Below are 25189 nucleotides of genomic sequence, written 5' to 3'. Positions count from 1 at the left end.
CGCCCAAAAATCCAGACTCCAGACCAGTTGATGCAAAAAGCATGAGGTATTTATTGTACGTTTGCGCAAACGGGCCCCCACCTAAGGCGGTGAGGAGCCCTGAGCGGCAGTTTCACACAGGTTATATAGTCAACAAATTAGCATATGGGATTGGCCGGTTCGGAGGGACAATTAGCATACCGGAGAATGCTGAGGAGAGTGCTGAGGGAACCAGCTGAGGAGAATGCTAAGGAGAGTGCTGAGGGAACCAGCTGAAGAGAATGCTGAGGAGAGTGCTGAGGGAACCAGCTGAGGAGAATGCTGAGGAGAGTGCTGAGACTCTCCGAAGGGGAGTGGCAGCTCTGCTCTGGGCATGCCTAGAGGTTCTCTAAAGGGGATAGACTTTTCCTTCCCAGAGAACGTGCCTGCTGCACTCTGGGGAACATCTAACCTCTTAAGAAGCCCCTGATATCTGCCCAGGCCTAGTTTCTTGTCCCTCTCCCCCATGTTTCTTGTCCCTCTCCCCCATAAGGGTCCTTCAATCAATACACCTGGTCAGGATGAAGGATGAACTCCACTCTCTAGAAACTTCAAAGCATGTGCATAATGTATTGAGATTGGTAAGACCACAAAAGAAATAAAACACCAATCAGAAAATAACAATGACTTTTTATAAACTTGCATGAGGTCTAAATTATGCATTACAATAGAGTGGTATGTATCATCACACAGAGAATCAGCCGAATCACTCCTGAGTAACCCACTGGGACCATCTCCAGGGCTCCTGGTTCCCCTGGGCTGGCCTCCTCCAGTTTGTTCTGCTGGAACTCCCAGCACGGTGATGCACGTTAGATTCTTCACAGGTCCACGACCTACATCATGTCCAGCTGTAAACAAGAAGCACGTATTTAGGAAGCAAGCAAGCTAACCTCACACTATGGCTTCTCTGGTAAGAGAAGTTTTTATGACAGAGATCTCTACACTGGGAGGTATGAATGGACTTGCATACACTTATTCACTGCTCTCTCAGGCATTACATACTAAGTATCTCATTTCAGTACCAAGAACTTCTCCCCCAAAATGCTGACATCTTTTTAGTATGTAGTTTCTGTAGTATGCTTTTGCTTCTTGTAGTATAAAAGTTTTTGCTAGACAGTTGTCACATGAGACCTTTTTCAAGGCAGGAGGTTGCCAAATGTGGAAGATGGATACAAAAGCCAATATTTACTCCCCAGCATTCCATGACACAGTGTCATGATGTCCAGAATTTCTCCAGAGCCTATCTGTCTATTTTGTTTATAGTAAGTTAATTGAGAATAGTTAAGAAACAGACTTTTTAAAGGTTGTTTTTGTTTGTCAGCCCACACAAATTGCATGTTCTATTGCTTGTTTTTGGTTAAGAGCAATTTCAGTAAATGATAATACTTTGCTACTAAGAGCATACCTCCCTAGCTCTTTTTTAAGTCCTTCATAGGAGAGGATTATCTGAATGAACAATAGCTGAAGCCACAGAACGCAGGACTTGCCATGAAACCACTTACCTGATTACATTTATAATGGCAATAAATAATATGTGTAGAGAGCATCTGGTGTGTTAGTAATTAAAACACAAATAAGACACAAGTCTATGATAAACAGTCTTGGTGGCTGTAGTTACCTCTCCGACAATTTCAATCATTAGAACACCAGGTGCATAGTGAAAGTACTTACTAAATCGTCCACATCACCACCTTCTTCAAATATGGCTGCTGTGTCTTCATTAGGTTTTTCTTTGGGGGCCAGAAACTGTGAATAAGAAGGCAGTCATGGGACTGAAATGACACTTTTGCCTCCTTTGATGGAGGGACCAATCTACTAGCATTGCCACAGGCAAACTTAAAAAGGTGTGCTTAGCAAAGTCTCACTGCAAATGGCTCCAAAGAAACATTGTCTTGGCATACTTGCCTTCATTTGGCTCTGGATGAGAGAAGCAGCTTTGACGTTCATTAGTTCACACTAATTAGTCACCAGAGAACATCTCTGAAGAGGGAGGAAATGACGGGAATGGCCAAGATAGGGACTGTGTGGAGGGTCTGGTATTAGCACTGTGGACACCTGCTACTTCTACTTTTGTTTCTGCTTCCACAGGGGATAAGATGGTGTGTTACGGCTACGAAAATAACCAAGAACCCCAGGCATTTATGTCTTGGTCTCTTTTCAAAGAAGCAAAGGAATCAAGTTGAGATTATAATAATCTATTCTTGAATGCCATTATGGACAAAGAAGTAAAAGGACAATTTCTTGTAAGAGATACAACACAAAAATAGGTGAGCTTGGGAAGTTGCTTAATTACTTTTATGGAAATCCTTCCACTTGTGTGAGAAACCGTTTGAAACAGGTAGATGAGAAATGGATGAGAAAACGTGTGTTCAGCATGAGTGTTCTAGACCTGGGACACATAAAAGGCAGAGACCTAGAAGAGCAAATGCCCTGAGGTGATGTCTGCAAGGATCCAGGAATGACAGTCAGGTTTTAGAAGGTAGTCAGTGCCCTTTGAAATACCCACAGTCCCTTCAAGAGACAGCGGCAGGAATCTTCCTGAAGGCATGCGGCTACTGTATCTAAGAGCTGGGTTCTGTGATGCCTCTGTATCACAACATGAGAAGCTGAGTTTCTGGCAGATTAGTGCTCCAGGTGGCAGCACGGGGAAGATGTAGGAGGATGATAAAGGGGGTGGTGGCAGGCAGGCTCTGCCTCTCTCTGTTACTGCTCCTCAGGGGCAGCATGCGATGGAGTCTTCTCACTCAGCTCTTCTGCAGTTGCCTCCACCCAAGAGGGAAAAGTGCAGCTATACTTTTCTTGTTTTCTCAACCAACATGAAAAAAATGGCAACAACTGCTTTCTCTATGTATGTATTCCTGTTATTTTTACAGTAGAGTGGACACAACGAGGGCCTCTAAAACCTAAGCTCTCTAAATAAACTGTGTATCTTAAAAATTCATAAATCAAAGGCACCTGTTAATAGCTGCAGTAGGCTGTATGCAGCAAATGTCAGGAAGCAAGCTCCACCTGCCCTTTGATTTTCCAGGTACGACGACAAGTAATGAAGTGGCAACAGTGGGGGCTGCTTCTGCACAACCAGGCACTGCCTTTTTCAGCACCTTGGACATGACCATGATAGTTGGTTTGTTGACTCAACTTCTTTCGTGGACTTCTTTCCATCTCAAACCACCTCACTATTCATTAACTTCCATTTGCACTGAAAGATTCAGGAACCTATCTTCTTTTAAGGACACATATGTATCTTTCCATACTCCTGACTGTGGAGTAGACCAGGACTATCTAGGGCTAGGTCTTTTCAATCAATGCCTTATCAATGGTATGAGATAGAGAATTCTAGTAATGGGGGGCAGATGGTCTGTTTGGGCCAGAATTGTGATGTAATTTCTGTATCACTAATCTATTTACTTATGCTGGAAGGTTATTAATAAAGATATCTAAAGGCCAAATACGGATAAATGAATATGAAATCAATACACTTGTGAATGTTTTATATCTAAACCATTGTGTGCTACCCTAGATTCCCAAGTTAAGCATGACTACAAAATGATCTTTGGTTTGCACCTTCCATCCCCTGTTCATTCATTGTCATTAACCACTACATGATTTTCCCTACATCAGAAATAATTGGCTAAAGGATAAGATATATCCAACTGGGGTAAAGATACCAAAAAGCAGAGCTGCATCCTACCACAAACCTGTAGGGGGCCGCGGATGACCAGCACCTTCCAAAAACAAGACAGACTCCACAGGCTCAGAGGCTGTATAGTTCACTCTAACTTTTGCCTTAGTGACCTGATCCATGGTAGGTACTTGTGATCAATCTAGAAAATCCCTAATGTTTTCTTGCACTTAGCCTCTAAAAGTTCCAATTCCCATGCACTCCCTACTTTCAAAGTCCTTTTCACACTGCAATTAAAGGCTAAATTAAGATAGGGCTGTCTGCACATATGACCAATATATATATAATTAAACACAAATGGCACATCTTTGAGATTACATCATATTCCTATGAAGATGGGAGCAGCAGGAAAAAAAAAAAAAAACCTTGATTTCCATCAAGTGCTAAACATCTGCAACTGATTTTCCTGACAGATCTGCTTCACATTTCTGTGTAAGCAAATTATGGCTAAAAGCTGGGCTGCCATCCATTATCCTCCCCGAAGCTCCCAGCAAGGCTGATCTCTTACACATATCACTTCTCCTCATCAGACTTTTAACGGCAAGTCATTTCCAGGCTGTGCAGTGACAGGGAAGCTTGAGACAGAGCAGAGAATTCACTGATTGGCCTGCATTCTCAATGAAAAGAACAGATTCTCTGAATGCAGCAGAAAGGGGTGGGAGTCAACTCTCATCTTTTTTCATGTTCCTTCCCTTTGCAATATGCCAAAAAAGTAGAGCATAAATAGGACACTTGGGTGACACACTTGTCTTCCCTCAAAACCACCATCATTTGCTTGGGGTTAGCATAGCAGAGCCTCCTTACCTGGAGATTTTGATGAAATAGACAGACTACTACTTTTCAAGCACACTGAAATACAATGCCGGCCACAAGCAGAGAAATGGAATCAACAGCCACTGTATAGAAACTGCCAGTCCTGTTCCTCAATGACATTAAAAGCTAACAACCAGCTCAGACCCTCACTTATTGCCACATCAGAAACATCTGGCTTCCATCAGGCTGATTTCAACACCATCAAGTGACTTCAAAGAAGCATCCACAGTTCACATATATAAAAAAGTGTCATGAAGAACACACCACACATCGGTTTGCCCAAATTTTGCCTAAAGTGACAAACATTTGGGTTTCATTAATGCCACCTGTAGCTTATTTCACACTATAAAGGCAACAGAGTATGGCAGAGAAATGTGCCATCACGGTGTGGAGAACACATCATAACCAAAGCTCTGCCAGTTTCTCAGAAACCTGGGCAAGCCCCTGAGCTTCCTGTAACTGATTTACCTCAAAACTGAAGTGGAAATACTACTAATTACCCCAGCTGGTGCATGGTATCATGCTGAGTCTTTGTACAAAATGCTTTGCGGTAGTCTAAGTTCTTTGTTCTAATTCCTACAAATATACTCAATATAGGTCACCAAATGGTATGTGCAAGAATGTTCATAGCATCTATATTTGTAACTGTCAAATTCTGAAAACAACCCAGTGTCCATCACAGGAAAATGAAAAAATAAAGTGTGGTAAAAAAGGGTACTACATGGCTATACTAGAGGATGAATAACTCTTACAATGGATGAATCAAAAACGGCATGATTCCAGTTATATGAAGGTCAAGAACAGGCAAAACTAGTTTTAGGTGACAGAAGTCACAACACTGGTTGCCCTGGAGAGTTTTGACTGGGGAGGTGCCAAGAAGCTTTCTGGGGTGATGGAAATGTTCTATTTTTTTTTTTTATCTGGGGGGCAGGTATCTAGGAATATGAATGTGAAAATTCAAGTTGCACACTTACAATTTTGTGCATTAACTATGTATGTTCCACCTCAACACATATTTAAAAATTTGTATCTTAAAAGTATCAAACTCTTAACAACTATTAGATAAAATTGTAATATTTTTATTATTGCCTTCTTAGACTAGCATATGGGAAAACTACATAGAAATTGAAGGCAGCAAAAGAAAGCAAGAAAGAACAAAGGAATATGTCATGAGGTCTAACAGGTGTCAGCAGTTTGAGAAAACTGTTCACAAGAAAAGATTCTTAAACTTTGCCTTACAGTCCCTCTCAAGGCTCTGGCAATATCTTGTCACTTACACATATAAAACTCTTAAGCATATTCTTGAGAGAAGAGACATGAGAGTATCCTTTCTCTAGGTAGATGTGGCTGGTCGTATCGTAGGGTGGAGGTATGAAGAGGCGGCATCAAGGTGTAGGGGAAAGGTGACTGGAGTAGGAGTCCAGGGTTTGTTTGCTGTAAGACACTGAGCTAGTCAGCTTCACCACGCTGGATGGTGCTACTGAGACGACCAGATCACTAAGCTCTGAGTGTCTGTGATACTAAGGTGGAAGATCAATAAATGTCAGCCACAACAATGAAGGACAGATTAGGCCATTACAAAAAAAACAAGTGCTAAAAAGACAACCCTTACCCCCCACCCCATAGAGCTTGTATCAAATGTTTATTTACACATAGCTCAGCTTCTCTGAAGCCTGTGAAAAAGAATATTCCAAAGCCATGGCAAAAAAAAAAAAAAATCCTCTTTCCCCACTGTTGTGGCTTAGATATGGTTTGACTGTGTTCCCCCAAGGTTTATGTGTTGAAAGCTTTGTGGTAGAACCTATTAGGGGCTTGGAACAAGGTAAGGTCACTGGAGGTGTGGCTCTTGGTAAAGATTCAAGTACTTCTCATGGGACCTTAGTTAGTTCTTGTGGGAATAGGTTGTTATAAAAGGGTGAGACTGGCCCCTTCTCAAGCTCTGGCTTCCTGTCTCACTATGTCTTTGTCTAGTGCATGTATTCCTGCTGTTGGGGTGCAATCAGAGCCTCACAGACCATGAGTTGATGGAGCTGCTCAATCTTGGACTGCCAGACCCCAAAACTGAGCTAAATAAGCCTTTTTTCTTCATAAAGTACACAACCTCACGTATTTTGTTATAGCAACAGAAAATGGACAAATACCCCACTGTGTTCTTGACATGGAATAAAGAATGGAAGATTGGCAGGGTGGAGCAGGTCAGTTTTAGAACTAAATTCTCGCTCAGTGCTATGAGACCTCAGAAATATTTTACCTCTCCTACCCACAAACAGCTGTGTAGAACCGATGAGCTGATGGATAAAAGGCACACAAGGACTTTACAAAGACTTTACTAGACTTCAAGTGCTAACAGCCTAACAACACCAACTGGAAACAGAAAAAGTTAAGTGAAAGAACTGACAGGTTTATAACGATAATTAAAATGGGTGTAAAAGAGGGGCCACATTTATGCCTAGGTTTCAAAATGAAATGAGATATCAAGAAACTTTAAAAGAAAGCGACTCTAATTTAAACTCACGTCATGGAAGAACTTTCCATTTCTACAGCAGAGCTGACTTCTCCCTGTTTCTCAAAGGCCCACAGAAACCGCATATTTCCAGAACACATCAGAGGGCAATAGCTCTTCTTAAAATGTTGTTCAAGTGTAAAGTTATAATTTAATTTTCATTTAAGATGAACATCCCTGGATAATTATTTCCTTTCAAATGTTAACATTTAATAGCAAGAATCTGACAGCTTGCTAGCTTTAAATAACTTACAGTAAATATCTTAAAAGAATTTAAATGGACTGTGAGGACTGTTCTTCCATCTTTGTGATTATACCAAGTTCCTTGAAATTATTATTTGGGAAACGATCAAACTTGACTCTTGGGCAGGACTCTTACCCTGCAATTCTCCCCAGTATCACCTGTACAACTGTGTACTCTCCCTTCTACACTTCTCTGTATAAAGAAAGCAACAGATGCCACTTAAAAGCATCTTAAAAACAAAGGATCAAATTTTCATTCTGAAAAAACAAAACAAAGGGTACTGTGTTTTTTTTTTTTTTGACAGGCAGAGTTAGACAGTGAGAGAGAGACAGAGAAAAAGGTCTTCCTTTTCCATTGGTTCACCCCCCAAAATGGCCGCTACAGCTGGTGCGCTGTGCCGATCGGAAGCCAGGAGCCAGGTGCTTCCTTCTGGTCTCCCATGTGGGTGCAGGGCCCAAGGACCTGGGCCATCCTCCACTGCCTTCCCGGGCCACAGCAAAGAGCTGGACTGGAAGAGGAGAAACCGGGACAGAATCTGGTGCCTCAACAGGGATTAGAAACCAGGGTGCCGGCGCCGCAGGCGGAGGATTAGCCTAGTGAGCCATGGCGCCGACCCAGGGTACTGTGTTATTAAAACAGATATAAAGGCATAACCTTGAATGTCAGAGAGGTCAGAGTATGTGCTGAAGGCAAAATGGAATTCAGATTCTACTCCATGGCTTTCTGGTCCTTCTAACCACCAGCTGGCAATGGGCCAGAGGGTCAGTTGTGGATATGAGGCAGACAGGGTCTAGGATGTTTTAGAGATTGTTGGTCCAAGAGTCCATTTATAATATTTAATCTACTGAGGAATGAATGTCAGTGCAATGCCGAAAAACCAGCATTTGTATCCTTGCTGCCTCTGAGGGCTCACGGTGTATCGCCTTGACTTTTCTGGGGCCTGGCTCCCCAGGGTCATAGAAGTGGTTGTTCCTGCTCCTTCTCATTCTTAGCAGACCCCTGTGAGGATCATGGAGGTAATACTGGCCTCCTAAGTTCTGCAGTTAGATACATACAAAATTTCAATGATCATTATTTTCTACCATTATCTAGTCATGATGTAATAGTGTTCCAGAGGAGTATTAATACAATGTGAATTTTGTTTATTTATATTGTCATATAAATATTTGTACAAATATTAAACTGGGCAGAGCACTGGTAAATGTGAAAACAGAAAAATATCATTTCTAGATGTGAAAGAGTAGGCAAGGTGAATGTACAGAATACTTTTTTTGAAAGGCTATGAGATAATGTATATAAATGTGTCTAGCACAGAGCTAGAACTCAGAACATTTTAGGCGAATTTCTTGATTTCTTATCTACCAAGAATGTGAAGTTAAGTTTCGCTGGCAGTAGTGTGTCTTGACTATGAAAACACTGTGCTCCAAAAGAAGACATCAGTCAGGTAGGCAGCCAATAACAGGAATAGAAGGGATTCTCTCCACTTGTCCTCCCTATTCAAAGATGATCAAGTTTCCAAAGTTGTCTTCAACTATACCTGAAATAAGTTCTGGTGACAGCAGCATCATCTAAGAATACTACTTCACACCTAGTCATTACCTGCAATTTCTATACCTTAATTATCAGACATTCATATCTGTGATGCTTAGGCTTCGTGCCTTTCAACTCCAAAGATGATGCTGCATTTACAATACAGACAGGCCTCAGACAATTTGCAAGAGTATTATCCCTTTTTAGATTTCTTTCTTCTCTAATATTCTGGATTCAGTTAACTATGACATCTTTGGCTGGGATGTGTTCCCTGCTTCCTCCAACAACTATAATATATACCCAGCTCTCACCTGCATGAAAGGTTTTTTAATGCAGTATTGACTAGAATTAAATTATTTATCTTGACTTGTTGTACTTGTTTACCAAAAACTGTAAGTAGCACCCTACATGATGGTTAATATTGTGTCTCAACTTGACTAGATGATGGTGCCCATTTAGAGTACTAATTGATGTAAATAAGCACTCTTCAGTCAATCTTTCTCACTTTGTCTCTCTGTCTCTCTGTCTCTCTCTCTATATATATACACACACACACATACATACATATATATATATATAAACACACACTCTCTCCCTCTCTCTCTGTATGTATACAACACATGCACACTATTAATATATGTATATACACACACAATATGTGTATATACAAACACACTATTGGTATATATATATTGTGTGTATATATATATATATATATACACACACACACATATATGTATGTTCTACTGGGACAAAAATAAAGCCCAAAATTTCCGTGACATACTCAAGCCCATTATGGCAGAAGAGGGTGACACTGTGGAACCTCTTCCGAGACCATAATCATCACCTTAAAGGATACTTCTAAAATTGTAGATCTTACTGCCCAAAAGCAGGAAATATATCTGTTCTTTAACAAAACCTTTGCTAGGAAAAGTGCTTACAAAAATTACTGTATATTCTAACTTCTCTTCCTGTGGTTTCTGTCAAATTCCTATATTAAGTTGAAAATTCACAGCACTTTCCACTGGGCCTGAATTTAGCCCATGACAAATATTTCCAGCGTGTTCATGCCATTCCCCTAACAGATTTCCGTCTACCAACAGCAGACGTAGCTCTCCCTTAGCCGGTGAAGTTATTTTCTGGGTCTCAGAAAGCTTGGAAGCTTGGTTACTGACTGGGGCCAGGGACCATGCTGGCAGGACAGGATCACTCAGTGACTAACTGAGTGAATGTCAGAAACTTTATACTATTTTTTTTTTTTTAATTTTATTTAAGCTGCCCAGGACCTATAGACCATCAGAATCTCCAGGGTGATTCTGAATTTTAATCAGTTAAAAAAACAAAAACAAAACAGCTCTAGGTAACCAATGTGTGGCCAGCATGGGAATTATTGGGCTAAATGGATTTTATAGTCTTTACCAGGAACAACACTAAACTTGTGTGCACTAAAGAGTTCAGCTGCTCTAGAGCTACAGCACATAGAATTACAGGTGAGTTCTAGAAACATAACCATGGCCAAAGGGAAACTGAGTTAAGACTACTCTTTCTCCCATGAGAATGCTGCAGTTGAAGCAATTTGCTTGCAAGGTTAAATAAAGAACGGGTGCACCACTCCAGTTACCTACAAATTAAACTTCGAGGGAAGGACAAGATAATGTCCACTGCAATAGTTATCGAAAGATAGGGAATTATCCCTCAATACCTGTTTGGCTTCCTCAGCTGTGACAGAACTTCCAGAGGCCTCATCTTTGGAGATCAGAGTAATTCCATCTGAAATGTAATTCACAGAGAACAATCCAAACACAAAGAACCAAACCGATTCCATTTTCTTTGCCTCCACACGCCCTCCCACCTCTTTGCTGGAGACGTTTAAAAACAATAAAGGTGCTCTCTTCTAGAAGACATATAAAGCTACAAATGCACACTGTTCACTTTATCTTATGCAAGTATTCTCTCTTCTCCTATTTTGGTTTGTGTAATTGGCAATAAAGGCGACATCCCAAATGCCACCTGCTCCATGAAGCCTTCCTCGATCCACTGTTACCAGTTAGAAACAGTCTCCCTTTCTTTAAAATTCTCAGATTGCACTGTTTATCCCTTTGAAATGGCTCTCAGCATACCTTGGATAACTATTGGCACACATGTTATCTCTCCAATGGACAACACTTTCAAGGACTGGGGCTAGGTCTTACTCTTGTAAGTAACAGTACACAGCAATATAGTACAGAGCAGAAGTTCACTAAATAAACAATTGAATGGGTATATTCTTTTGTCCAAACCCATTGGGTACATAACAGGGAACTCTGCACACAAGTACATTCTGATTTGCGGCATTGTTACTGGCTGATAGAATGGCCAGAGGACTAGGTGGGGAGGAAAAATGCTCTTAACAATGGGCATGTCAATCATTTAGCACAGTGCCTTAATTTTAGCTCTGTGAGAGCAAATCAAGGACAGGAAATTTACTTTCTAGTTTTCTCTTATTTCTAAGATATTTTCCTCCCTCAAATGGTTGCTGTACAATATACTTTCAGAAAAGCACATGCATTTAGCATCCATTTGTGTCTAGAAATGGCACAGGTCATATGTATTCTCTCAATAGCATACAAGTTATCAGAAAATATGTATCTTATGTATGTTCTGCAAGTTCCTTTCAGCAAGTATTGTGCTGTAGGCATTCAATAAATATCAAAATCAATCTCTTTCATCTACTGGGTCAGTAGCAGAGACACAAAAATGATTTGAGTAAGTCCCATTCACCACCTATTCTAATTGCTTTTGTTTCCCCAGTGTAGAAGTTAAAGGGCTGAAAAATTAACTGTCAGAGAAACAGTTGTCTCTGTGATGAAAAGCTGCCTGCTAGAGGTTGGATAGGTATACAATTCCTTTTATACAGACTTTGCACAGAAAGATAGGTTGAAACTAATTTTGCATCTCTACTATAAGTGAACCATTTCATATCAGTTTGATCATAATTTTTTATAATACATATTTTAATAAGGAATATATAATACTTAGGTGCTGAGAGAAATTAGATCAGGCTAAAAATATGCTCAAAGATCATGAAGGAAACAAAACATCAAGTGTAGGGGCTGGCACTGTGGTGTAAGAGTAAAGCCGCCACCTGCAGTGCTGGCATCCCCATACAGGCACAGGTTCATGTCCCAGCTGCTCCATTTCCTATCCAGCTCTCTGCTATGGCCTGGATCAACAACAGAAGATGGCCCAAGTCCTTGGACCCCTGCATCCACATGGGAGACCTGGAAGAAGTTTTTGGCTCCTGGCTTCGGATTGGCGCAGCTCCGGCCATTGTGGCTAATTGGGGAGTGAACCAGCAGATGGAAGACCTCTCTCTCTGCCTTTCCTTCTCTGTGTGACTCTTTCAAATAAATAAATAAATCTTAAAAAAAGAATAAACATCAAGTATAACACTGAAAGAATCTGATTTTGCCTTCTTTCTGTGTTTAATCTGCATTGATCACCGTGGATATGTGGGGAACCGAGTGCCTGGGTGCACACAGACATTGGCTTAGTTACACGGACAGCCAAGAACACAGCAATGGAAGGTGCACAAAGGCAGAATGCAGTGCTGTGGACTGACAGCACTGAAATGGCCTGAGTATCTGAGAAAAAGGGCAATGTCTGTCCCCCTCATTGATTCATCCAACAAAGAGAAATGGGCCATGCTACACCAAGAGTGAAAGACGGGCCTTACTGGTTTTCACTTTGTATGTATGTTTCTTTTCTTTTCTTTTTGACAGGCAGAGTGGACAGTGACAGAGAGAGACAGAGAGAAAGGTCTTCCTTTTTCCGTTGGTTCACCCCCCAGTGGCTGCTGCTGGCCGGCGCGCTGCGGCCAGTGCACTGTGCTGATCCATAGCCAGGAGCCAGGTGTTTCTCCTGGTCTCCCATAGGGTGCAGGGCCCAAGCACTTGGGCCATCCTCCACTGCACTCCCGGGCCATAGCAGAGAGCTGGACTGGAAGAAGAGCAACCGGGACAGAATCCGGCGCCCTGACCGGGACTAGAACCTGGTGTGCTGGCGCCACAGGCAGAGGATTAGCCTATTGAGCCACGGCGCTGGCTGTATGTATGTTTCTTAATTAAGAGTCTGAGTTCACTGAATCCTAATCATTTCCCAAAGCCAAACAGAAAAGTCAGTGGGCCCCACATACATATCATATGATATAATTTATATTTAGAGTTTATATGTATATTTAGAAAAAAAAGCATAAATATAAGGAGAGTGAAACCTTACCTTGAATGACAATTTCCCAGAAATGATTTAATTGCTTAATTTCCACTTTCTCACGGAGGCCTTTCAGGAAACTGTTGAAGTGTTGCTCTTCTGAAAACTGTGGTAGCAAAAAGGGCACAGGCAGCAGCAAATCAGATGAAACAAATTTCTGAGTCACAGATCCCTACCCCTGTGTTGATAAATATTCTTCTCAATAATTACACCGATATATACTATCCATTAATTTCCCTAAAACAATCAGTCCATTCTTTACAGTAATGATGGCCACTGCAGGTTTTAGTGAAAATTTCCTTGGTTCCCTAAATGGGAACATAAATCCAGAGCTTTCATGTTATAAAAACACAACTCCCAGGGGAAAAAAGTCCCACCATACACCTTGATTTTCCCTCAGAAATGACAATGATAGTAACATAAGTATAGTCATTTCTACTTCTCTTGGAATGCATTGCTCTTCACAGTGAGAATGGTAATTTCCAAAGCCCATGCTTCTTTGTGGGATGCTAACTCTCCCCTGTGACAGTGGCCACCTGCTTAGAAAAGAAGATGAGCAAGGACACTGTTACCTGAATGGCTTCTTCCCGGAAGGCTTTGATGCAGTCTATACTCTTCATAAAATAGGGTGTTTCATTGGTATCCAAAAACTGTTCGATGTGACTTATAAGCTGGTGACTTGCTAGAATATAAGATAATAAGTTTATTTTCCTGGATGTGAGTGGTGCTTATTACAAAGAAGGCATGCTTCTAGGCATGTGCCTGTAAGTATGTAGTATAGCTCGGGATGGTTAGGATGCATAACAGCCAGAGAGGGAGACAAGATGCACAATTCTGATTTCAACAGTTTACATGAAGTTTATGTAATACTTATTTGTTAAGAAATAAAATTTAATTTCTAAAATGCTTATAATCACAGCTAAATATTCATTTTGAGTATTTCAAATATTAGATGTGGTTGTTTATTTTTCCCACAAAAATTGTAAGCCATTTGGATGAATCAAAAACGCTTTTCCTAACATATTCACAGGAAATATATCTCCCTCACTCCACTCAAGATAATGGTCAAACAGTGCTAGTCAGTTAAAATAATGAGCCTGGGACACTCCATCTTTTACCAATCCTAGGTTAAATGAGAAGAGACCAGCCCCAGTGTCAACATAACATCCCGTTAGAGTGAGATCATTACTACACATCTCACGTCCTTATCTGGACCTGAAAGTTCTCCGTGTTACTCAGCATTCCACAAGCCCTGAATACTTAAACAAGAACTGTCAGAAAGCAGTGTCATGAATGCCACAGAGACAGGAAATATATCAGGAATGTTATCATTTCCAAGGTGGGATGCTACTTGAGGTTGCCTTATAAACAAAGAGACATTCTTCATTATGAGAAAAAGGATTGGAAACAGAAACAGAAAAGTCACTAGGGAACTGAGCAGATCAAAACTGATACTTAAGATATGTGCAGAAGAATAAAGCAAGGGAGGTGAACATTCACGGCCTAAAGGCTCACTCTTCCTTGGACCCTAAAACCACTCCTGGGTTGGTTGGTTGGCAATTTATGCTGAAAGCTCAAGATATTCTAAGACTGCATATTTGCCAAAATCACAGGCTCACTTGAGCATTCTGATAATTAAGAATGTGTGTCTGTATAATGCTAAAACAACCTATTTTCAAGATTCATATCTAGGCTGGCACCACGGCTCACTAGGCTAATCTTCCACCTGCGGCGCCGGTACCCTGGGTTCTAGTCCCGGTTGGGGCGCTGGATTCTGTCCCGGTTGCTCCTCTTCCAGTCCAGCTCTCTGCTGTGGCCCGGGAAGGCAGTGGAGGATGGCCCAAGTGCTTGGGCCCTGCACCCGCATGGGAGACCAGGAGGAAGCACCTGGCTCCTGGCTTCGGATCATCACAGCGTGCCGGCCGTAACAACCATTTGGGGGATGAACCAACGGAAGGAAGACCTTTCTCTCTGTCTCTCTCTCTGTCTAACTCTGCCTGTCAAAAAAGAAAAAAAAAAAAAAAGATTCACCTCTAGGGGCCAGTGCTGTGGCACAGAGGGTTAACGCCCTGGCCTGAAGCGCCAGCATCCCATATGGGAGCCAGCTGGAGACCCGGCTACTCCACTTCGGATCCAGCTCTCTGCTCTGGCCTGGGAATGCAGTAGAAGATGGCCCAAGTCCTTGGGCACCTGTACCCACATGGGAGACCTGAAGGAAGCTGCTGCCTCCTGGCTTCAAATGGGCACAGCTCCAGCCGTTGCGGCCATCTGGGGAGTGAACCAGCAGATGGAAGACCTCTCTCTCCCTGCTTCTCCTCTCTGTGTAACTCCGACTTTCAAATAAATAAATAAATAAATCTTTAAAATAAAAAGATTCCCCTCTAAAGATTCAAGGCCACTAGCAGTGAATCACAGTGATGTGAACATTGCTCAATGCCTCATGAAAGACAGGAAGTCAGTGTCACATTCTCACTTCCATAAAATTTACAGCATATGGAAAGGATTAAAAAACTAGATAAAGTATTTTCTAATACTGCAGTTTTCAGCAAGGGAAAAACATCCCCAGCAACCATTTAATCTCTTCTACCAACTAGGAGATTACAATCTCTATTATAATAAGCATTCGAACTTCAGCAATCAAAGAAACATTTCCTGAAATTTCAGAAATCTTTACCAGTGTATCCTGTAACTGAATTAATATCCAACTGTAATTCAAAGGAGAGGAAGGATGTTCCGATGCGTCTTTTTAGAAAAGGTAAATAATATGCTCTGATTGGTAGGCAGAACAGAAAACGATCAATGAGAAACTCAAAGCAAATAGAAGCTATCTCTCTTTTTCAATTAGAAAGGCAATGTAACAGAAATGTTTGCTATTTCCCATATCACTACGGTAGCCTGCTTTCTCAGATGGTGTGATATAAAGCTCACTCGGAGTTATATAGCTAGATATAAATTTAAACCTTTAACAGGCCAGTAACCCCAGAGATTTCACGTTTTGAATTTCTTTTGAAATTCTTAGGAAGTTGTAACATAAATGTTTCTCTTTGCTCAAATTAGTGATTATTTTCATGAATCTATCCCAGTACATATATATTGTACAACCACTATGTCTTAAGACACTATGGCTATGTTCTCTGAGAGACACAATTAAGCTAAAGATGAGAATTTGCCTCTGGACAGATTAAAGGCTAACAGCAGATATAATACCTATTTTAAAATAATAATAGTAGATAAATGTGAAGAGAGCTACAGGTATTATATAAATATATTAATTGACCTGAATTTTTAACAATCTTTGGTGATTTTTGAAACTTTATGAATTAATTACCATGGCTTTCTAGCTGAATTTGGCCACAATGGATCACAGAACAGAACAAGCCCAAGTACGAAGAAAGCTAGGAGGGCAGAAGGTGTATTTGGAGAAAAGAATGGTCTAGAACTTGGGCAGGAGTTGAGGAAGAACAACAAGGAGTAAAAATTAGAAAAGTGTTAGAGGGAAAACAGTCTCAAGAAAAAGAACAATACACATGAGCTAGAGTTTGGGAATATTTTAAATCATGGAGAGTCTTTGGAAATTTGTGTTTAAAAGGAATAAATGGGGCCAGCATTGTGGCATAGCAGGTAAAGCCACTACCTGCAATGCTGGCATCCCATGTAGGTGCCAGTTCATGTCCTGGCGGCTGCTCCACTTCTGATCCAGATCCGTGCTAATGGCCTGGAAAAAGCAGTGGAAGATGGCCCAAGTGCTTGTGTCCCTGCTACCTATGTGGGAGACAAAGATGAAGCTCTGGCTCCTGGCTCCAGCCTGTCTCAGTCCTGAACTTTGCAGCCATCTAGGGAGTGAACCAGTGGATCGAAGATCTCTCTGTCTCCCTCTCTCTGTAACTCTGACTTTCAAATAAATACATAAATATTTGTTTAAAAAAAAGTGTAGGAGAAAACAGATTCAAAATCAAGCCTTTTAGGAACTACAACAATCAGAAGTTGAACAGAGAAAAGAGAGCTGAAGAAGGAGGTTGAGAATACAGTAGAAAATCAGAAGATACCAGTCACAGGTACCAAGGGAAAAGATTACTTCAAGAAAAAAGTTATCTGCTGCATCCAAATTTGACACAAAGACTACAAGGAAAGTTTATAAACAGAATAATGGACTAAGGGTTGAAAACTAGGTGTTTTATACACTAAGGAGTCCAAACTGCTTTACAAAAAAAAAAAAAAAAGAAAGAAAAAAGAAAAAAAAAAGGAGCTTTCTGACACATTTTATCCTAAAATAGGATACACACAATAGCTATCTTAAAAATTATTCAAAAGAGGCTAAAAGAAAGTGAATTCAAATTTGAACAATACATTTGCAATAATGATATGGAAAAGAAGTCACAAAAAGAAAATAAAATAGGAGGTTTCTACTTAAGAATGAATCCTCATGCATCTGTGGGCCTATTCAGATTCAGTTTCTTCTTATTTACATGTTAGATTCCTCTCTCCCTCCCTCCAGAGGATTCAGGAACACAGGCAGATAAACACATCCAAACTTCCAATAAAACGAATGAATACAATGAGACAGATTTTGCCCTTCCAGGAATAGTCAGTTATATGGTCTGTGCATTTGGCACATGATTCTGAATTCTGTCCGTCTTCCTGGACTATTTTGTGGTTCACTGACTATAATGAACCATTTAACACCAGGGAATAGCTGTGATGGATGATACTTTAATATACTGAAGATGAGAACGGGTTGTAGACAAGACATTTTCCTTTCAAAGTTTGGTGGCACTTCATATTTCCATGCCCTTTTTAATAAAAGTAAAATGCAGCAATGGCTGACAAAAATACTACTCTATTTAGGCTAGATTATGTTTTTGACTCCCTCAGCAACCTCTGCTTTGCATTAAGCAAATGCTGGTCATCAGGGTACTTCCCTCTGCTCACATATCCATTACCGGGTAAGGAATGGCCTGTCAGTCTTCATACTCAGTGAATCACAGCCCCAATTATAATTCACCAAAATGTTCTTCGGAATTAGTCCATGACTCAGTAATACTCATTAGTAGCTAATATTAAAGATGGCCATTGGAAGGGTCATTCATCTTAGGACGGCAGAGAGCCGTCATTTATCTCAAGGAGTACTTCAACAGTGTCTGCTCTGGATTTTGAGATTTAAATATGAGCGTTTTGTACTAACTGAGCATCTTACACGATCACAGATGTGGATAAAAATTAATTTCAATACAATAATATTTTAGCATCATATTCAAAATTTTATCCAGATTTAGAAGGCTTACATAAGAAGAAAATGGCAGTTTTCTCATTCAGTCTGAAAAACACGTTTTTCCTCTCAACAGAAAATATTCAACATCCTTCAAAGTTTCACAAAACAGACTACCTCTCTTCACGTTGCACAGTCACAAGAGCCAAAACAGCCAGGATCAGGTGTTGTCTGCCTCTGTCTGCATTTACTCACTACCACTGTTGTCTGTGAAGATAATTCTCCCATCTGACAGAGTCAAAAAGGTAGTAGGCTCATTCATCTGTCATACATTATTATCATATTATAGATAAGGGACTATAAAGGCATAGCAAGTGATTTTGCTAAACTCAGACACCATTAAGGATGTTTCTCAACTCAACTCTTCTTACTACCTCAAAGTCTCATAAACATTTTATTAATTGAAAATCTGCATATTTTGCAGATATCAGCAATGAAATAATTTTTAAATATTAAGAATAGATTTATATAGCCAACAATATATTCATAAAACAAAATTAAAAATACCAATAAAAAACACTTAAGTAAGTATAATGCCAGGGCACTCCTTATTATTAACGGAATAAAAAAAAAATCCATCAGCAAATAAAATTATAGGCAAATGGTCAAGTCTGCTATGAGTTATGCTATGGTCAAGTCTGCTATGAATCCACACACAAATTATGCTGTTTTAAGCCAGAAACTTACAAGAGACATTTGCTGATAATAAAAAGAGTCTATTTTAGGTCTTTTTTTTTTTTTTTTTTTTTCCATGATATCTTGGCTTTCCATGCCTGCTATACTCTCATGGGCTCTTCAGCCAGATCTGAATGCCTTGAGGGCTGATTCTGAGGCCAGAGTGTTGTTTAGGACATCTGCCATCCTATGAGTCTGCTGTGTATCCCACTTCCCATGTTGGATCTTTCTCTCCCTTTTTGATTCTATCAGTTAGTATTAGCAGATACTTGTCTTGTTTGTGTGATCTCTTTGACTCTTAGACCTATCAGAACTATCAATTGTGAGCTGAAATTGATCACTTGGACTAGTGCGATGGCATTGGTACATGCCATCTTGATGGGATTGTGTTGGAATCCCCTGGCACATTTCTAACTCCACCATTTGCGGCCAGTCCGATTGAGCATGTTCCAAACTGTTCATCTCCTCCCTCTCTTTTTCCACTCTTAGATTTAACAGGGATCACTTTTCAGTTAAAATTTAAACACCTAAGAATAATTGTGTGTTAATTACTGAGTTCAACCAATAGTACTAGAACAACAACAACAACAACAAATACTAAAAAGGATAAAGTATTACATTGTACATCTAAAGTCAGGACAGGAGCTGATCAGTTCATTGTTGCTTATAGTGTCCATTTCACTTAACAGGTTTCCCCTTTGGCGCTCAGTTGTCACCGATCAGGGAAAACAAATGATCAGGGAAAACAAATGATCTCTGTGAGTGAGATCCCAGTGGAAAGAACGGGGCCATCAAAGAAGGAGGTACCCTTCTCCGAAGGGAGGAGAGAACTTCCACTTTGACTATGACCCTATCGGAATAAGACCAAAGTCAGCGAACTCTAAAGGCTTCCATAGCCCTGGCAACTCATGACTAGAGCCTAGGGAGATTACTGACGCCATGAACAGGAGTGTCAAATTGTTAAATCAGCAACAGGAGTCACTGTGTACTTACACCCCATGTGGGATCTGTCCCTAATGTGTCGTCTAAAGCGAAGTGATGCTATAACTAGTACTGAAACAGTATTTTTATACTTTGCGTTTCTGTGTGGGCACAAACTGATGAGGTCTTTACTAATTATATACTGAATTGATCTTCTGTATATAAAGAGAATTGGAAATGAAAAAAAAAAACAACCTGGTGTTAAAATGGAAATGGCGTAGAAAATTAATTAATTTGAAAAAAAAAATTATGTAGGATCTCTGTCTTTAATGTGCTGTACATTGCTATTTAATGCTATAATTAGTAATCCAATGGTAGTTTTTTCACTTTGTGTTGCTATATGGGCAAAATGTTGAAATCTTTACCTAATATATACTAAACTGATCTTCTGTATACAAAGAGAATTGAAAATGAATCTTTACATGAATGGAAGGGGAAAGGGAGCGGGAAGGGGGAGGATTGCGGGCGGGAGGGAAGTTATGGGAGGGGGGAAGCCATTGTAACCCATGGGCTATACTTTGGAAATTTATATTCATTAATAAAAGTTAAAAAAAAAAAAGAACATTAAAAGTCAAATAAAAAACAAGCCAATGCATGAAAAAAAAAAAAGAGTCTATTTTAATACAGACAACTAAAACAGAAACAGATCACAAACAGACTTCCTTTATGTCTCTTCCTTTATGTCTCTTTATGATATAAATTGGTCATTGTGGATTAAGACTATGTCACTGTCAGTCAAGATCCAACCAGAAGAAAAATCACTCTGAATATTTAATACAGGAGACTTAAGGTAGGTAACTGTTAACACAGTGATGAAGAGCAGTAACTAAGAATGGGAATCAGCAACAGCAAGAAGCCCTTTGGTGTGGGGGAATAAGGAAAGAAAGGAAATAGTGGTGTAACTAGAGTTTAGGAACCTGTCCCATGGTAGGCAAAGCCATGGAGGACCAGAGATGCTGCCCAACACAAGAGAAAGAGATATTCTGGTTCCCCTCTCTACTTCCTACCAACCTCCCATTGGGAGGAAGCCTTTAGACATGGGAGCAGGGAAACACAACTGACAGTAGCCACTCTCTCCCCCTCCCCAGATTTGAGACACACAGGAGAAAGGTGAGGAGAAGATCTAAGGCCCACTGGCCAGTATCCAGGCACGAACTCACAGGGAACACTCATTTTAGGAGTTGTCTATTTCTAGGAGATAGAAATTGATAAGCCATTATTTAATTTCAATAATAAGGAAAGAGAAAGTTCACATGGCTTGTTTTATCCTTTATAGTAAGGAATGAAATGAAATTCAATTAAAAGTTATTTTTCTGGCCAGCGCCGCAGCTCACTTGGCTAATCCTCCACCTGCGGTGCTGGCACCCTGGGTTCTAGTCCTGGTTGGGGCGCCGGATTCTGTCCCGGTTGCTCCTCTTCCAGTCCAGCTCTCTGCTGTGGCCCGGGAAGGCAGTGGAGGATGGCCCAAGTGCTTGGGCCCTGCACCTGCATGGGAGACCAGGAGGAAGCACCTGGCTCCTGGCTTCGGATCAGCGCAGCGTGCCGGCCATAACAGCCATTTGGGGGATGAACCAACAGAAGGAAGACCTTTCTCTCTCTCTCTCTCTAATGCTGCATGTCAAAAAAAAAAAAAAAGGTTATTTTTCTAGCCATTTAAATTTTTTGAAAGTTATTGTCCTTGAACATTCTTTACAGCTACATATATTCCCCCTTCCTTCAGGAGTAACATGATACAACACAGTAAACAGTTGCCCAGAAGGGTGTCAACCCGGTCAATCAATAAGAAGTGTCAGAAGGGATGGAGCACTTGCCAGAGCGCTGAAGTCCTCTCAGAAGTCAAATGGACTTCTGAAAAAACAAAAAGAAGGCATACTAAATATCCAACTCCTCTAAATGACAAAAGCTGTGCTGATTTCTTTTTTTTCAGTTTTAAAAATTTATTTTCATTTTATTTGAAAGGCAGAATGAGAGAGGAAGAGGCAGAGACAGAGAAACAGTGAGCCAGAGAGAGAGATCCAGAGCCAGAGAGAGAGTGAGACCTTCCATCCACTGGTTCACTCCCCAAATGCCTGCAACAGCCAGAGCAGGATCAAACTGAAGCCAGGAGTCCAGAACTCCATCCAGGTTTCCCAAATAGGTGGCTTGGACCCAAGTATTGAACAATCACCTGCTGCCTCCTAAGGTGTGCATTACCAGGAAGTTGGAACTGGAAGCTGAGCTGAGACTCAAACCTAGGCACTCCAGTACAGGATGTGGGCATTTCATGCAGTGGCTTAATCTGCTGCACCAAACACCCATCCTTGCTAGACTCTTTGCCCCAGGTTTCACAGCTAGCTGAAAAGCAGTGGCCTGCCATCCTATTAGGGACAGAAAAAGGTCAGTACATATGACATAGAGGGGAACAGCCTGGCTCTAACACAGCTGAGTGTAGGGATTTGAATTTAAGTATATAAAGTGCTGACCACCTCAACAGTACAGATGCAGCCCTGAGTTTTTTTTATTATTATTTTTCTTACCAATAACTAAAAAACTCAATTAAAATCTCACCATTTAAGCTCCACAAGTTCCGTCAGAGCCCATTTTTTCATGCTTAACGATTTTCTCATTAAATGCAGTAATTTCTTACAAATTGCTCTAATAAAAGTAAGTCCTGCTGGGTGTTTTGCCCCCTTTTTAAATGCTGCCTTTTCATTGATGTGTTAAATTAAAACCCCAGGCACAAGAAGCAGAGTAAATGCAAGGTCTTTATTGTCAGAACCCATTCCTGCAGACTATAAGATCTCTCTTGTTTTATTTTTGTTTTTATTTGAGCTAACTGAGTCCTACTTTGTAACCACAGGAAGAATTACACTGAAGGTCTCTTGGCCTTAGTCACTGTAGAACAAAAATGTTAAACTAATGAGAAAACAGAAAACAACACCCAATGAGTCCAGTGGCTGTAAGTTCACTTTATGTAAGGGATGATTATGACATCTTTTTTTTTTTTAATTACAGATGAATAATATTTCTCATCTTAAAAGATCAGATCTTTTTCTCAGGTCAGCTGGCAAATGTTAAGTTTCTTGGTCAATGAATAGGTTCCATGGCATCCTATGGTCCCATTTTTTTTTTTTTTTTGGACAGGCAGAGTGGACAGTGAGAGAGAGAGACAGAGAGAAAGGTCTTCCTTTTTTTCCGTTGGTTCACCCCTCAATGGCCGCTGCGGCCGGCGCACCGCACTGATCCGAAGCCAGGAGCCAGGTGCTTCCTCCTGGTCTCCCACGTGGGTGCAGGGCCTAAGGACCTGGGCCATCCTCCACTGCACTCCCGGGCCACAGCAGAGAGCTGGACTGGAAGAGGAGCAACCTGGACAGAATCCAGCGCCCTGACCGGGACTAGAACCCGGGGTGCCAGCGCCGCAGGCGGAGGATTAGCCTAGTGAGCCGCGGCGCCTACCATGGTCCCATAATTTTTTATAAAAAACATTCAGTGTAACTATCAAAGACCCTTTGAATATGTTCAACAGAGCCTAAAGGTCATCACTTAATATGCACTGGGTATACAGCAATTAACTAAAGACCAAATAACATCCATTCTCTAGTGAGCTAATTTCCCCCAATTACAGAAGTTTACAGAAAGAAGTATACTTGAAGTACAAAAATCAAGACATTAGGAAAGAAAGAAGGCTTTCTCATTAAATATATAAGTAATTTCTTTGGCTCCTTTATGTAACATACAAGCCATACACCTAAAAGAATGTATTGGGGTTGGAGGAGAGAGGAAGAGGAGCCAGAGAAAGAGGATCTTCACAATTTCTCAAGTCCCCAGAATTCTTAAATTTGGCCAAACTGAAATAAAAATGATATGGAAGAATCAAGAATCTTGTCACCTTGCCTTGATCTCATTCCAGGCAGGCAGTGTTTGGGACTGAAGCCATTTTATATTATCTGTTTAGCTTCATACCTGAGTAGATGTCATCGCACTAAAGCAGGAAATAAGCAGAAGGAACAAGTAGCCATAACAGTGCAGCCAAGAGGAAACATACTGGAACAAGAGACCAATCCGGCAATGGGATCCAATTAAAAGTTGGTAATTGAATGGATTTGCAATTCATGTATCAGTTGAAGCGATACAGTGAGTGACAAGTCAGACTCCTCAGCAAGGGCAGAAGCAGGCTGCCATTGGTTGAAGGTCCCTTTGTGGACAACAGAGAAAGGTGAGGCAGCACAGTGCTTCACCATGCTAGAATTTAAGTCATTCTTGAAAGGAAGTATCAGGTACCAGAAATTTTACAACAAATATATTCTATGTGCTAAGACCTAAAAATTCCTAAGTAAATATGCCATGTTTTTATATGGTATGCTTGGGGACTTCAGATTCCTTTCATTTTTTTCTCCTCTATCCCTTTCTCATTTGTAAAGGACGTTTTATAATATTATAGAGCTCAAAAAACACGAATGTTATATGTCTTTACTTCTTTGATGGGTCAAAGACGTAGAAACTGAGCCAAGGAACCACCAGAGAATTCTGTTGTAATTCAAAAACTTAAATTCTTACTACTCTCCTTAAAGCCAACAGTATAAACAAACAAAAATTACTACTGGCCAGCAGTAATCAGAGAACCCAGAAACACACAGAGGTCATTCTGTCCCACTGATGGTAGACCGCCAGTAGCACCAAGGATAATGAATCATACCACAATAAAGCTCCAGGCATTAGTACCCAAAGATCTATTGGGTAATTCTCCAAGTATAGGCATCTCTTTACAGTGAGGTTTTGGGGTGATAGAAAAAAAAGAACTTTTTTTTTTTTTGGTAGGAAGAATATCCTGACCTAACACACAAAGGGAAGAAAGCTAATGCCACAGCAGTATTAGCAGAAACACAGTTTGGTTTAAACAAAGGGTTCACAGAGGGGACTTGTACAAGAATGGGTCAGGAGTGGCATGGTGGGATCATATAGAGGTAAGCCTTGAATGGTGGACTGATTTCAAAGAGTGCTTAAGAAGGGCTGAACCACAATCAAATCTGTGCTTCTTATAAGGTAGAAATTTCAAATGCATTATTTTATTTATAGTTATTTATCTAAAAGGGAGGGAGGGAGGAGGGGAGAGAGGGAGGGAGGGAGAAACAGAGAGAGAAAGGAAGGAAGGAAGGAAGGAAGGAAGGAAGGAAGGAAGGAAGGAAGGAAGGGAGGGAAAGGAAAGGAAAGGAAAGGAAAGGAAAGGAAAGGAAAGGAAAGGAAAGGAAA

The 25189-nt window shown here is 40.7% G+C and overlaps 1 protein-coding gene across 1 annotated transcript in view; it reads right to left on the bottom strand.

Annotated features, from left to right (window-relative positions):
- Nucleotides 1-628: 628 nt before the first annotated feature.
- The window catches only part of XRCC5 (X-ray repair cross complementing 5), a 101093-nt gene continuing 76532 nt past the window's right edge, over nucleotides 629-25189 (bottom strand). The window contains exons 17-21 of the mRNA XM_062191376.1: nucleotides 13611-13720; nucleotides 13048-13144; nucleotides 10493-10560; nucleotides 1690-1764; nucleotides 629-866 (exon numbers count right to left, since the gene is read on the bottom strand). Coding sequence (XP_062047360.1) covers nucleotides 852-866; nucleotides 1690-1764; nucleotides 10493-10560; nucleotides 13048-13144; nucleotides 13611-13720 — 365 coding nt within the window. The 3' untranslated portion in view covers nucleotides 629-851. The remainder of the gene's footprint in view (nucleotides 867-1689; nucleotides 1765-10492; nucleotides 10561-13047; nucleotides 13145-13610; nucleotides 13721-25189) is intronic.

This window comes from Lepus europaeus, chromosome 1, assembly GCF_033115175.1.
Source record: "Lepus europaeus isolate LE1 chromosome 1, mLepTim1.pri, whole genome shotgun sequence".
NCBI classification, from domain to species: Eukaryota; Metazoa; Chordata; class Mammalia; order Lagomorpha; family Leporidae; genus Lepus; species Lepus europaeus.
Note: the sequence above shows the minus strand (reverse complement) of the source record. Positions and strands in the feature narration are given on the sequence as shown.